General features: G+C 52.1%; 1 protein-coding gene and 1 long non-coding RNA gene across 4 annotated transcripts in view; both read right to left on the reverse strand.

The window, feature by feature from the left end:
• Positions 1 to 2087: 2087 nt before the first annotated feature.
• LOC142828035 (uncharacterized) lies at positions 2088 to 6366 on the reverse strand. The gene is made up of 2 exons (XR_012902953.1): positions 5468 to 6366; positions 2088 to 5367 (listed from the first exon to the last, which is right to left on the reverse strand). It is a non-coding gene; the product is annotated as an uncharacterized LOC142828035 (long non-coding RNA).
• A 524-nt stretch (positions 6367 to 6890) lies between these two features.
• The window catches only part of KLHDC10 (kelch domain containing 10), a 32913-nt gene continuing 25877 nt past the window's right edge, over positions 6891 to 13926 (reverse strand). For all 3 annotated transcript variants that reach the window (XM_075925337.1, XM_075925346.1, XM_075925352.1), the window contains 2 exons: positions 12670 to 12809; positions 6891 to 8020 (listed from right to left, as the gene is read on the reverse strand). In XM_075925337.1, the coding sequence (XP_075781452.1) occupies positions 7811 to 8020; positions 12670 to 12809 (350 nt within the window). In that variant the 3' untranslated portion in view covers positions 6891 to 7810. The remainder of the gene's footprint in view (positions 8021 to 12669; positions 12810 to 13926) is intronic.

Consider the following 13926-nt stretch of genomic DNA (forward strand, 5'->3'; position numbering starts at 1 on the left):
ACCAGCTGGCCTTTAGCCTCAGCTGTAGAGGTTCACACCCGGTTCAGTTCTGCCTGTCGGTATTACACCAGCAGGACCTAGACTGTGCCTGACTGATGGGTGTCTATCCACTCTGCTCTTCAATAGCCCCCAGGATGGAGATTCTACAACTACCCTGACAGGTAAGCTGGTTTCCCTAGAATTTAAGCCCATTGCGGATTGACCAATTCAGGAGAACAATTTTTCCCCCTTTGTAGCAACGATTTAGGCTCTTGAAAATGATCACATCCCTGCTCAGACTTCTCCCGATTGAAAGAACAGGGATTTTTCATTGGCCGTGGTTTCCAGACCTTCAATCATTGTTACTCTTCTCTGGACTATGTCCAATGTGTCTACCCCCTTCCTGAAATGTGGCATCCAAAACAGGACACAACACTCCAGTTGAGGCCCAATCAGCACAGAGGAATTACAGCTCACATCTTGCTTTTAACACTCCTGCTAACAAATCCCATAACGAGGTTTCCTTTTTTAAAACATTGACTCTAATTTAGCTTGTGGTCTATTCTGACCCCTACATCCCTTTCTGCAGGATTCCTTCCTAGACAGTCACTTCCCATTCTGTGTGAGAAACTGATTGTTCCTTGCTTGGCATTTGTCCTTCTTGAATTTCATCCTATTTCAGACCATTGCTCCAGTTTCTCCACATTATTTTGAATTTTAATCCTATGCACTGAAGCACTTGCCTACGTGTGCTTTCTATGTCATTACTTAAAGCACTGATGAAGACATGGAACAGAACTGATCCTTGGGGGACAGGCCTTGCCCAGTGGCCTGTGAACCCCTGAGAACTATGCTCTGGCTACGTCTACCCTGCAGGCTTCTTGAGCAAGAACAGCCATTCTTGCGCAAAAACTTACAGCATGTCTACACTGCACATGCGTTCTTGTGCAAGTAAATTTACAGTAAAACATTGGAACAGAGGGCTTCTTGCGCAAAAGTGATTCCTCTCCCTGCGAGAAATAAGCCCTCTTGTGCAAGAAGGCAGTGTGGATGGGCAACAAGGGTTTATTGCGCAAGAAATCCTTATGGCTAAAGTGACTATCAGAGCTTTCTTGTTCAAGAGAGCATCCACACTGCCATGGCCGCTCTTGTGCAAAAGCACGTGGACGTGTGGACGCACTCTTGCACGAAACAGTTCTTGTGCAAGAAGCCTGCAGTGTAAACGTAGCCTCTGAGAGCAAGGTATCTGCCCCCGTAGCTTCTAGAGCTCAGCTCCATTTTTGCACTGGTGTAAGTCGCTACGGGAAGGGACCGGGTCTCTCCCCATGACTGCTCAGTGGCCTTCGAGTCAGAGCAGCAAACTTTCCTCACAAAACAGTTTCTAGTTGGAGATGTTTTAAGGGCAGCCTTTTGCTGAAACAAGCCGGGCTAACGCGTAGGCCTTTAAGACAGAACCCCACTCCCATGCCTGCCTTGATAGACTACTCTTCTGCCAGCCAGGGACAACACCTCCCTCCCAGGCACAGTCAAAGGGCTGGTTGCCAGGGAGCAGAAACGCTAGTCATGCAACCGCCAGGATGTGTTTGGAAGGCTATTTAGTAGCAGATGCAGCAGGCAGGAGCAAGAATGCATCAACTCCAGAGAGCTGAGGTTCAGACGAGAAGCAACTTGAAACAATCAGAATTATTTCCACTCGTGGGCCACCACGTTCTTTCCTAAATCCACACTGGCTGCACGTAGCATGCTTAATAAAAGGAGAGTTGGAGCCAGTGTGGACAGACAAGGAGGGAGAATCATCGGGTTTTCAACCAAAGTGAGAGGACAGACGTTGGGGCATGCGAAACAGCTGTCAGAGCTGCCTTCGAACACCTACATTGCAACCAGCGCTGCCCCTACTCCTAAGAGTTTTGTGCTTAGATCCTTGGATTAAAAAAGTGCTTTTACGGTATCTTTGGAAGACATGGGTATAGAATCCACCCCTTCTCCCCACACACAGCCACGACGGGCCCCTTGCTGCGAAGTGAGCTGAACATGGCATGGGTAGACACAGAGCCAACAGAAATGGCAAACACCAGCAGCACAGGGGACGTTAAGGAACGAAGCATGTGATGGGGACAGGGGTGTTTTTATTGGATCTTAAAAAAGAAAACAAATAGCAAAACACTGACAAGGTCTATAAATACAGGCAAGTACATCTTTTGGTCACCCCTTCGCCCTCCCGCCGACCCAGCACGACTCCATACTGCAGCACGGAGGGAAGTAAGGAATGACCACCCATTAGCTGCATGCACAGCAGACTCCCACACTAAATAATACACGGACAGGGCTGGGATGCACTGACTTAATGCCAGGCTAACACAGGGGCTGGCCCCACGCTCCCCAGCTGGGAAGAGGGCACCAGTTCATTCCTCAGCACCAAATAAACTGCATGAACACAGCCCACTTCCACCCCCACCCCCCACATCCCTAGAGCGAGAATAACTTCACACTGGACTCTGCATCCATTCCAAACACCACGAGAACATGCCCCTTGGGTCTAGCAGCATCTAGCACTGGCTGCTGCTGGCCTTCGATGACCAGGGTGGGGATGGAAAACAACAGTAGAGGGTTACAAAGCATAAGATTGGGTAAAAATCATGGCAACCGGATTAGCTGGTGGTTCCCCTTCAGCCACAAGAGTTAGTCACCATGTTAAAGGAGCAATAAACGAAGCGCCGCGGAGAGGCAGCTGGGCACTGAGGACTCAGGACATTCCATAGCAACAGATTTATGGCCAGCACATTGTGGAAACATGGGGAGAGGAGCAGTGGGCGTGAGCCTCCAGCATCCTCGGTTGGCTGGCAGCGTGTGGTGCAGGGAAGAGCGTTTGGATTGTCATAGCCATCCCCTCCTAGCGGAATGTGTTTGCCCAACCCTCTTCAGGGCTGTCACCGGGCGGGTTTCTCTGGGCAGAAAGCTGAGGCACAGGCTGCCTAGAGCAGGGCAGTACCGGCTAGTCAACCTGTAAACAACAGAGCCACTCTCCAGGTTTCAAACACCACTCCTGGAAGAGCCATCCACATGACAGCACCCCTCGGTATTTCCCTAGGAGACCTCCCGTCAGGGTCACAGCACAGCTATGAGAAAATCACCAGATGGTCACTCTACCGTCACCACTTGGGAGAGTTAGTTTAGTTACTCACAGGAGACCAAACCCTACAACCATTACTCATTCCTATTTGCTCGAGGAAAAGCCAAGAAGGGGCTTGCTTCCAGAGGTGCTGAGTGCTAACCGTCACTCATGCTGTTAGCTGGGGGAACCTCTGCACCATTTGGGGTCAGGGGAGAAAGACTGCAACACTTACATTCCTGTTTCTTTAAGCAATGGCAGAGTCAAACAATTAAGTGGGTTATTGGCTCCTCTGACATGTAGAAAGAATATAACTGACTGACATCTACTTGAGATTGAATTAACCACTCTATACCCCACTAGCAGCAAACTGGAAAATTGGAAGCGGAAGCTGAGATCTGTTTTTTATTGAGATATGGAGTTTAGTGGCAGGAATTTCTCCACCCTCAGTACAAAGCCACTAACCCTTTTACAGGCTCTAGAGAACTCCCGTGTGTGGTCCAGACGTTCACAGGGTTGGTACCAAGAGGTTTGCTAGTGTTACAAAGTTCATACTGCAGAGAAAAATGACGGATTTTATTATGCATCTCTTCCAGCTGCACCAGAAAGCCCTGGTGCAAACAAGCATGGCCTCAGAAGCACAACAGAGAGCAAAACAGTCTTTGGGAAGGGGTGAGAGTTCTTGAACTCTCAGCTTGGCAGCTAAATAGAGAGTCTGTAATTGTCCCAGAATGGAGTCAGCTGTTTCAGGCAGCATTCTGAAGCACAGTGAGTGCAGGGGAACAGCACCCTGGAGAGGTAAGAACTATGGATCTGTGGTTACAAAGTACAAGACTTCCAAGACTGTGCAGGCAGGCAGGCAAACTTTACAGACTTAGTTTGCAGATGAGGCATGGAAGGTGGGAAGAGACCCTGTTCCGTTGAGTTACAGGCCCATGGAAAAGGAGGTTTTTTCTACTGACAAACACCAATAAGAGGAAAAAGAAAATGTAGCTGAAGCTGCTCGTTTTGAAATAGTAAAATAACTGTGGTTGGAACATTACGAGGAAACAAGGTTTCTCTGCAGACTGTAGCTAGTTTTGCCACACTTCAAATCTTCGATCCGGCAGATTAAGTAACTTGGCATAATCCTTTCCCTTCGGATCCAAAACCCCAGCAGCCATACAGAGTATTTCTATTTACAATCCCTTTCAAAGCCCACAGGAAAGGACAGTCCTACCACGGATCTCCAATTTCTGCAGCTCAGAGGAGACTCGTGTCCAAGTGGAGGATGGTTGTTGCCTCACTTCACTTCGAGGCATCAGGTGATGCGGAGAAACCATCAGTCTATGATGGACAGGCTGAAATGAGCTTGATTCTTGATGTTCATAGCAGGATCCAACTTCCCTGGAAGTCACTGGGAGGGGAGGATGCTTAGCTGTAGCTCCAGGTGCTAATGTAGAAGAGGTAAAGCAAACATGAGCCCAAGTTTCAAGGTGCACAGGGACCTAGCCTAGCCTCACCAAACAGCACGGAGGCCGGCCACCTTGACTGGCACTTAGAGACCGGCAATAGGACTCTGCAGGAGTGAAAGTCCATTACGAAGACTGCAAGAGGCAGGGATGAGCTTGTGTTGCCTCCCGAGCCGGGAACAGCATGAGCAAGGCAAGTCACATCACGAGCATCCTTCAGAAGGCCAACGTAACGCAGAGCCCGTCAAGTGGACAAGAGACCTGCGTGTGTAGAGCAGGCGCGTGCGAGCACACAGGTCCCCTCCAGCCCTTTTACCGCTACCTTCGGGATTGCTGGAAGAGTGGGCGCGCGCACCAGGCTAATGCACACTGGAGACACGGGAAGGAAGAGCCCGCGCTTGCTTGTGCTACACGATGTTCCTGGTCCAACAGGAGACCCTAAGGCTTGGTGCAGCTGTGGAATCTTTGCAAGGGCAGAGGGGAGCCACCAGAATAAGGCCAAAGGGACCAGCTCAGAGAGAGGGAAGCATCGAGTCAGTCCTCCGGAGTGCTTTCTGGAAGTGGAGCTAGGAGAAGAGCTTCACACATCTGGGGGAGCTCTCCTGTACTGCAGCCTCGGTCTCTGAACAGGGCCTGCAAGCCCAGGAGCTGAGGGCTCACCAGCTAGACATCTTAAGAAGGAGGGCTACAAACAGCCACCTGTACGGCTAGATACTGATGGGATTGTCTGTCCACTGATCCTGGACATCCGGCTCCACCTGGTGCTCAGGTCAGACAGCGGCATGCAGCAATGCCAGCGGGTGGACGCTTCAGCCGCTGCCGCTCAGACTAGTACCAGAGAGAGGACAGAAAGTGAAGTGAAACATCCAGGCACAGAGACCTTCTGCCATAGGGTCCTCCTCTGAAGACGGATGAGACTAGAACAAACCTTGGAGACCGAGAGGCCAACACACTGGCCATCCCGTGACGCTAGGTTTCAGGAGAAACAATGCAGGAGGTCTTAAGCAGGTCTCTGTGTGGATATCGGCAGCCATCCTGCAGGCTCAGAAGACATCTAGTTTTTCCTTGCGGCTGACTGCCTCCTGCTAAACAACACTTAAGGGGCCCAAGACGACACAATTAACAGCATTAAAAATCACACAACAAACAAGCAGGGTTTGAATTACAAGGCACTGAAAGATGTTTACATTTGACAAGCTCCCACATCCTTTATTCCACCGAATCCAGGAAAGAAAGCTAAATTATAGTGAAATACGGACCCAAATTGATGGGGTGGGGGAATCTGCAAAGGAAACTGTGGCAGTCCTCCAACACGAGCGCGATTGGGTAGATTGTGAGCAGCAGAGCTGGGAACAAAACAGTAGCTGCAGAGATTCATCAGCCTTCAGGTAAGTCTTGTGGGTTTTGCTGCTGGGATGTATTTAACGCTACTGCAACCTCTTAAAAGAAAAGCAGACTCTAATATTGGAGTTAAGATACTGGAGGGGGAAGTTATTTGGGAAAGCTACTAAAAAAGGCACTTAACAAAAAATGGTCTGAGAAATCCAATTGTTTTGATCAAACCCAACGTCTTCGCAAAGTTGCTCCACATTTGATGGCCAGTTGTGTACATTCACTAGAGCTGGTTTCACAGTGACATGGAGCATGAAGAGAAAGAAGTCAACATTTCTCCCTTCCCGCTTCTGTAGAAAGGCAAACCGCGTTCACAGCAAATACGAGACAAACCATTCCTCTCCCCACCAAGGGTACATCTAGACCACATGCCTCTGTCGCCAGAGGCATGTAGATTAGGCTATCAGACATAGGAAAATGAAGCGGCGATTTAAATAATCGCTGCTTCATTTAAATTTAAATGGCTGCCGCGCTGTGCCGATCAGCTGTTTGTCGGCACACTGTGGTAGTCTGGATGCGCAGGGGTCGACATCGAAGGCATTTGTCGACCTCCCAGGTATGCCTCCTGGGATGAGGTTTACCTGGGAGGTCGACAAATGCCTTTGATGTCGACCCCCGCACGTCCAGACTACCATGCTGTGCCGACAAACAGCTGATCGGCACAGCGCGGCAGCCATTTAAATTTAAATGAAGCGGCAATTATTTAAATCGCCGCTTCATTTTCCTATGTCGGGTAGCCTAATCTACATACCTCTGGCGACAGAGGCATGTAGTCTAGACGTATCCCAAGAGACAAACCATTCCTCTCCCCCACGTTTTACAACACATGGTGTTTCCTGTGAAAAACAAGCCATTAATTTTGGGAGGAAGGATCGGTTCACAGAAGTTAAAAAAAGCCAGACAGAAAAGGAATAAAACAAAGCATTGGACAGGCAATCCAGAGAAAATTCCACTGGCTGGGGGGGGAAAACAGACTCATGGAACAAGCTAAAAAGTTATGCGTGGGTGGAGGGGACACAGGTGGGCAAGACCCTGAATTATGGAGGGCATGACATACGTAAGGTTACAGACAGCTTTAAAATCGATATAGTACGTTTCCTCTATCAGCTTTTTCAGAGTGCTACAAGGGCAGGAAGGAGAAGATTCCGAGTACCACACTGCTCCTTCCCACCACCTGTTCAGAGAAAACTACACAGTAGTCTGTACGCGGCGATTTTGTAACCACTCTTCCAGGCAGACATTTCAATATGAAAAGGGAAGGAACAGTGACACTATCGCTTGAAACCACCGCGTGCTGCAGCAACGTTTCAGAAGGCCTGTGCCGTTTTCACCGGCTACTGCCACATCCCAGCCACCTCCCAGAACTCAAAGACGCTCGTATGCCCACCACACACACAAGTCGTCAGGCAGTGAAAGCTATACAGAGGCAGGGCCAACTGTGGCATTCAGAGCACGGATGCAGCTGGGCACCAAGGGGAACTTTCAGTCCAACAGGTGGCTGAATGGCTGCCGTGGGCATCTTCTAATGAGTTAAATGCACCTTTAGAAGCAATAAGTTAAACACCGTGTGTCAGCAGGAGCTGCCGCAATGTCTAAGCCCCTCCCTCAAATTTATTAGGCTACCGGCACGTGCAAACAAAGGCTGGTGGCTGTCCGTGATGAACAAGTTCTGAAGAGCATCTTAGTTCCTGCCTAATGTATTTGTAGAGATCCATAAATAAAAATCTGATTTCCATAAACATTCACAGAAAGGCGTGGGCTGTATCTGCTGAGTAAGGCGCTGCACGCCGGGTTCTCCCCTCTCCTCCGCAGCGGCATCCGTAAGGGGCAGGGGGTCTTTTTAGTGCTTTTAGGACAGGGAGAGGACAGCAAGGAGCTCTCATTTCAATCGCTCAATGAGTCCCTGTGTGAGGCCCAGGCGCAAAAGCTGCGATCTGGAGAGAGTTGTTAGATGAGGGAAGAATCCCAGCAGCTTCTCCCAGGCCAGTTCCAGGAGGCTGGGGACTACCAGCCACATCTTAAATAAGGAGCCAGTCCGTTTGTTTTCGTGGATGTTGACCACCCCTCCGTGGACGTACATGCAGCCAGCCTGGGCGGAAACAGGACAAGAGGGAGCGTTACTCACGCTGGCGCACGGAACGCAGCGCGCCAGGCACTGGGTGCAGTGGGACACTTCGGACGCTCCGGCCCGTCGCAGACAAACCCCGCCCGCTCCGTGTGGAGAGAACCGAGCATCTGGACAGGCAGCAGTGGCCTCAGTGAAGCAAGGCAGCAACGGTCCCCCTCATTTCCCCAGGCGGGCGCAGAAAGAATGGTGTGTGCACCCATACAGAGATGGGGTGGGACTCAGGGGGTCGGAGTATGGGAGGGGGCTCAGGCAGAGGACTGGGGTGCTGGGGGGCAGGCTCTCGGGGGGGCTGTAGATGAGGGGTTTGAGGTGCTGGCTGTGGCAGGGAGAGAGGACTCCTCCCAACTCTCTTTCCCCACAGCAGCACCTGCGGGAGAGGCACCTCCCCAGGGCCGCAGCAGCTTGGGAGCCGGGGCTAGGGAAGAGGAGCTACTCCCGCCGAGAGCACCTGCACAGCCCTTGCGAGGCTGCTGCGTAGCTTGGCGGGAACTTAGCAAGGACGAATGGGGAAAAACATGTCAACTATCTGACTAGGTAAGCACTAGAGGCTGTGGAATACCCACTGTTGGAGGTTTTCAAGAACAGGTTGAACACAGACCTGTCTGGGATGGTCTAGGTCGGGGTGGGCAATAATTTTTGCAGGAGGGGGCACTCCATCAATTTTAGGAAGTCACCAGGGGCTGGCTCTGGGCCCAGGTGGGAGGGACGGGACCCCACGCAGAAGGAGCTGGGCACCAGGGAGCTAGATAGAGTGTGTATGTGTGTGACAGAGGCTCTCATGCAAGTGAATGTCACACAGATTTACACAGATTGTGTGTGCGATTGTGCAGCACAGACTGGGAGTGTATGTGGGGAACTGTTTGCGTGCATGTGAGAGAGACAGAGACACAGTGTGCGTCTGTACAGTGACTGTGTGCCGTGTGAGAGAGAGAGACAGAGCCAGAGACACAGTGTGCGTCTGTACAGTGACTGTGTGCCGTGTGAGAGAGACAGAGCCAGAGACACAGTGTGCGTCTGTACAGTGACTGTGTGCCGTGTGAGAGAGAGCGAGCGCCAGAGACACAGTGTGCGTCTGTACAGTGACTGTGTGCCGTAAGAGAGAGAGAGCGCCAGAGACACAGTGTGCGTCTGTACAGTGACTGTGTGCCGTGAGAGAGAGAGAGAGCGCCAGAGACACGGTGTGCGTCTGTACAGTGACTGTGTGCCGTGTGAGAGCGAGCCAGAGACACAGTGTGCGTCTGTACAGTGACTGTGTGCCGTGTGAGAGAGACAGAGCCAGAGACACGGTGTGCGTCTGTACAGTGACTGTGTGCCGTGTGAGAGCGAGCCAGAGACACAGTGTGCGTCTGTACAGTGACTGTGTGCCGTGTGAGAGAGACAGAGCCAGAGACACGGTGTGCGTCTGTACAGTGACTGTGTGCCGTGTGAGAGAGACAGAGCCAGAGACACAGTGTGCGTCTGTACAGTGACTGTGTGCCGTGTGAGAGAGAGCGCCAGAGACACAGTGTGCGCTTGTACAGTGACTGTGCCGTGTGAAGCCCAGACGCTGGGTAAGGGTGAGAGCGCGAGAGCTGGCTGCTGAGAAGTCTTAGGAACCGTTGCGCTGCCTCTGTGTGCCCTCTCCGAGCCCTACCCTGCAGAGATGAGGTTTGGGGACAGGGGGCACTCTGCCATCAGGGTCGGGGCGGCAAACTCATTCTGGGCAAAGAGCCTAGATATCAGTGGATCCAGCACAAAGAGCCAGGGAAAAGACGTCGAGAAAAAAGTGCTGCCCCTTTAAGAAAACCCATTTAGAGGCTTTTTGGCCACATCAGGCTCCCGCCAGCCAACACCATCTTTAATGGCTGCGTCGGACGGCTCCCCTGCCCAGGTCAGCACAGAGAGCCAGGAGGAGGGGGCCGTTTTTGGGGATGTGGGGGCAGCTTTATGAGCCACAGGGGAGGAGGGGGAGGGGAAGAGTTGCATGCGGCTCACGATCCAGGGGTTGGCCACGGCTGGAGTAGGTGACCTCTCGTGGGCCCTTCCAGCCCTATATTTCTGTTTGCTCTGTACAATTAAGGACACTTTTGGATGTAAAGTTCACATGTTCTGCTCCTGATCAGCCAGCAGAGGGAGCACAACCGACCCTGTGCCAGGCCTGATCTGGACACCGCTGCTGCGGCCACAGAACAGCAACGCCATGAAAGAGCCATCAGAAAGCGCGGCTTGGCAGCTTACCTTAAGGGGAGCCTATTCCCGCAATCATTCCCAAATGTCCTACTAGAATGGGGCGGGTTAGCTTCGGGGCCTGAGGGCCACATCATAGAAACTGAACGTTGGGCCATGAATGCTAATGACATTGGGGCTGGCGTGCAGGAGGGGATGCTGGAGCAGGTGAGGGCTCTGGCTAGAGCTGGGCAGGAGGGGAACCAGAGCCAGGGCAAGGGATTGAGGCTCCCATTGGCTGGGGACCACGACCAATGGGAGCTGCAGGGGTAGCGCCTGTGGATGGGGTGGTGCGCAGAGCTGCCTGGCTGCGCTTCTGGGTAGGAGCTCGACTGGGGGGAGCACATAGGGGCAGGTGGGGGGCCCTCAGGGGTGCAGCTCCCAGAAGCTACGGCATTCCCCTCCTCTCCCTCTGGTCGCGCTCCTACCCAGATGCGCAGCCAGGCCTCTGCGCACCACCCCATCCACAGGTGCTACCCCTGCAGCTCCCATTGGCCGTGGTCCCCAGCCAATGGGAGCCATAAAGCTGGCACTTGGAGTGGGACAATGTGCAGAGTCCCCAGGCATAGGAGCTGGAGGAGGGACATGTCACTGCTTCTGGGAGCCACAGAGCAGGGCAAGCTTCCAACCCAGCTCTCTGGCCCAAGCTCGAAGGCCAGATTTCAAGGTCTGACAGGCCGGACCTTTGCCCACCTCTGCACTCAAGCCACTTGGATTTATGGCTAAGACTCAGGACCAGGCCTACAACGGACAAGCCAAAGGCAAAGCTGAGGGGGTGGGGAGCCAATTATCTTTTACTGAACCAATGTCTGCTGGCGAGAGGGGCGAGCTAGAAGGGTCAGGCATGTAAGAGAACTGTACAAACACAGCGACGGGTTAGAAAAGCCAGAAGTCCAGAGAGCAGAGGGCCTGTTAACCTCAGCCGCCCTCCCCCCAGGAAGTCTAAGCCAGCCCCGTGAACCCATTAAAAACAGGCTGGCGACCCACTCTGAGGTCTGAACCCAGAGTTTGAGAAGCTCCGATTTAAAAGGATGCCAAGTCCTCCTTATGCAGTAGCTAGTTGGGAACAGCTCCCATGACTGACCCACCAGGATTCCTACTCCTGCACTGCCCAGCAGGCTTGGAGATTGCTTTCTGATGCTTACCCAGGTGAGCATCCCCTCAAGACATCTGGGCACCCGGCTGACCATGGGCTCCCTGCAATCCCTCAGAGGGGCAAATCCCTAGCAGTAGGCTGGTTTTTCCTTGAGCTAGGTGACAAGGGTTCCTGTAAGAACCATTCCTTTGGGCTAAAGCAGTCTGAAGACGAGGGCACAGCAGTGCTGCTTTCTGGAAGGACGGCATCCCAGATGCTGTGGCCACCAGAGACCACTGGACTCGGCAATTCCTGTTCCAGAGGCAGGAACTCAGCCCTTAGGCTCCCCGTCAGCTCCCAAAAGCAGTGGTATGTCCCCCATAGGCTGCTCCGAGCACTGCCCCATCTGCAGGGGCCGCCCCTGCAGCTCCCATTGGTTGTGGTGCCCAGCCAATGGGAGCTAAAGAGTCGGCACTGGGGGAGGGACAATGTGCAGAGCCCCCCTGGCTGCCCAACGAAAACGTTCTTTACTGACGCCGATGGCTACGTAAGCGAGAATCCTGCCAGGCTACAGTCTGACTTTGCCGCAGTCTGGAAATACCTACATGGGAAACACATTTGACAGTGGGCTCTTCCATCTAGTGGCAAAAGGCATAACATGCACCAATGTCTGGAAGAAGAGACTAGACACGGTGAGAGCGGAAATGAGGGTGCGTCTACACAGCACCCTAAACTCAAAATCAGAGACGCAATTTGCCCCCCGCAAATTATCTCTTATTTTGAATCTATTTTGAAATAGCTTATTTTGAAATTTGGCGTGGCTACACAGCACCAAATTTCAAAACAATGCGCTATTTCGAGCCATCCCTTATCCTGCATGGAACGAGGTTTATGATGGTGAAATAGCACACCCGTTATTTAAAAAAATATTTCAAAGTAACGGGTGGCTTGTGTAGATGTGGGGGAGCTATTTTGGGATACCTTCAGTATCCTAAAATCGTGGTGATGTGTAGACGTACCCTAAAGGTGTCCATTTTTAACTGGAAGAGGAACTAACCACAGCAGCAAGGACTGCGGGGGATTCGCCATCACTAGCTCTTTTTCAATCAAGATGGGCTTTTTTCTAAGGGCTCTGCTCTAGGAATTACGCTGGGAAAGTGCTCTGGCCTGTGTTTTATACAAGAAATCAGACTAGATGCTTGCAACAGTCACCTCTGGTCTGGGAATGTACATTTCAGAGCCACGTACCAGTCAGAATGAGCGAGTGAGTGAATGAATGAAGCTGTGCCTAGCAAGGCACATAGGGAAGAGACAGACAACAGCCACTTACTGGTGTGACAGCAGCACAGTGAAAATAAACCGGCTCCGGCATGACCGCTGGTAGCTTCGCCCACTGGAAAGTTTGAAGATTTAGCTTCCAGAGGTCTCCCAAGATCACTTCTCCGTCGTATCCGCCACAGACAAACACATCTAGGGAAAGGGGAAAACCAGCGCCCGGTGCTTAGAAGCCAATCGAGCAGGATGATGGGCCCCGGCCAGTCCGCTTTGCAGTCCAAGTGAGATCTAGAGAAGCGCTTCTCAGAACAACCATGGCAGGGAGCAGAGCCTCAGATAATGTGAACACCCCCCCTCCCATTCACTCATGCACAGATGACCTCCCCACCCACAACACCCAGATGGCAATTTTCATGTAAGTAACTGCTGTGAGATGCAGACAGAATCAGCCCTGCTGGAGAAATCCGTGTGTTGCCTGTGCTCAAGGGCTGCTGCTTTAAAAACAAAACAAAAAAGTCTTAAGATCAAGCTGAGACCAGATTACTCGTGGTTTGGTCTGATGAGGCTGCCATCTCCTTTAGCATGGAAGCCTCAGCTGAAAGAGCTGGAAGTTGAGAGTCACCGTTTAGTGTCTTCAGGAGCTGCATGCGAGTAAGGTCTTAACCAGCTTGTGTGGCTGCTAGGGGTGGGAGAGTAGCCGATTAGTCGACTACTTGCATTCCTCCTGCCTCCCCCTTCCCTCCCCCTCCACTGCCTCTGTATCAGAGGCAGCAAAGGCGGCGGGGGGGGGGGGGGAGGGGGGAGAGCAGGAGTTATTGCTGGGGGGAGCTGGCTTAAAAGCCGGTTCTGCTCACCACTGTCTCTGTCCCCACTGCTTCCAATAGAAGGGAGTAATGGAGGCTGCTCCAGCAGCAGCCCCTGGCCATGGGGGGGTCCCAACTTCCTGCTGAGACCCAACTTTAGGGGAGTCCTGAATGTAGTGGGAGCCAGGTAGGCAGGCAACCCAACTCAATCCCTTAAGCCACAAGGTCTTACTACATTTAAAAGGCAGAGGCGCAGTAGGGACAGCGAGCCCTTCCCCGACTACTCAATTAGCTGATTAATCGAAATTTAACATCCGTAGTAGCAAGAGACACTTCTTAAGCTCCATCCAACTGGCTCCACTGAGCACAAGAAGAGGTACTCAAGACACATTAGTTACCATGTGTATCATCGCCTTCTGCTGGTGACACTTCACAGATACCGAAACTTAAGGTTTCTGATATACTGTGGAGTCAGACATTCCCATGAAGTGCCATGTCCTCAAACCCAT

Source organism: Pelodiscus sinensis, chromosome 1, assembly GCF_049634645.1.
Source record: "Pelodiscus sinensis isolate JC-2024 chromosome 1, ASM4963464v1, whole genome shotgun sequence".
Classification (NCBI taxonomy): domain Eukaryota; kingdom Metazoa; phylum Chordata; order Testudines; family Trionychidae; genus Pelodiscus; species Pelodiscus sinensis.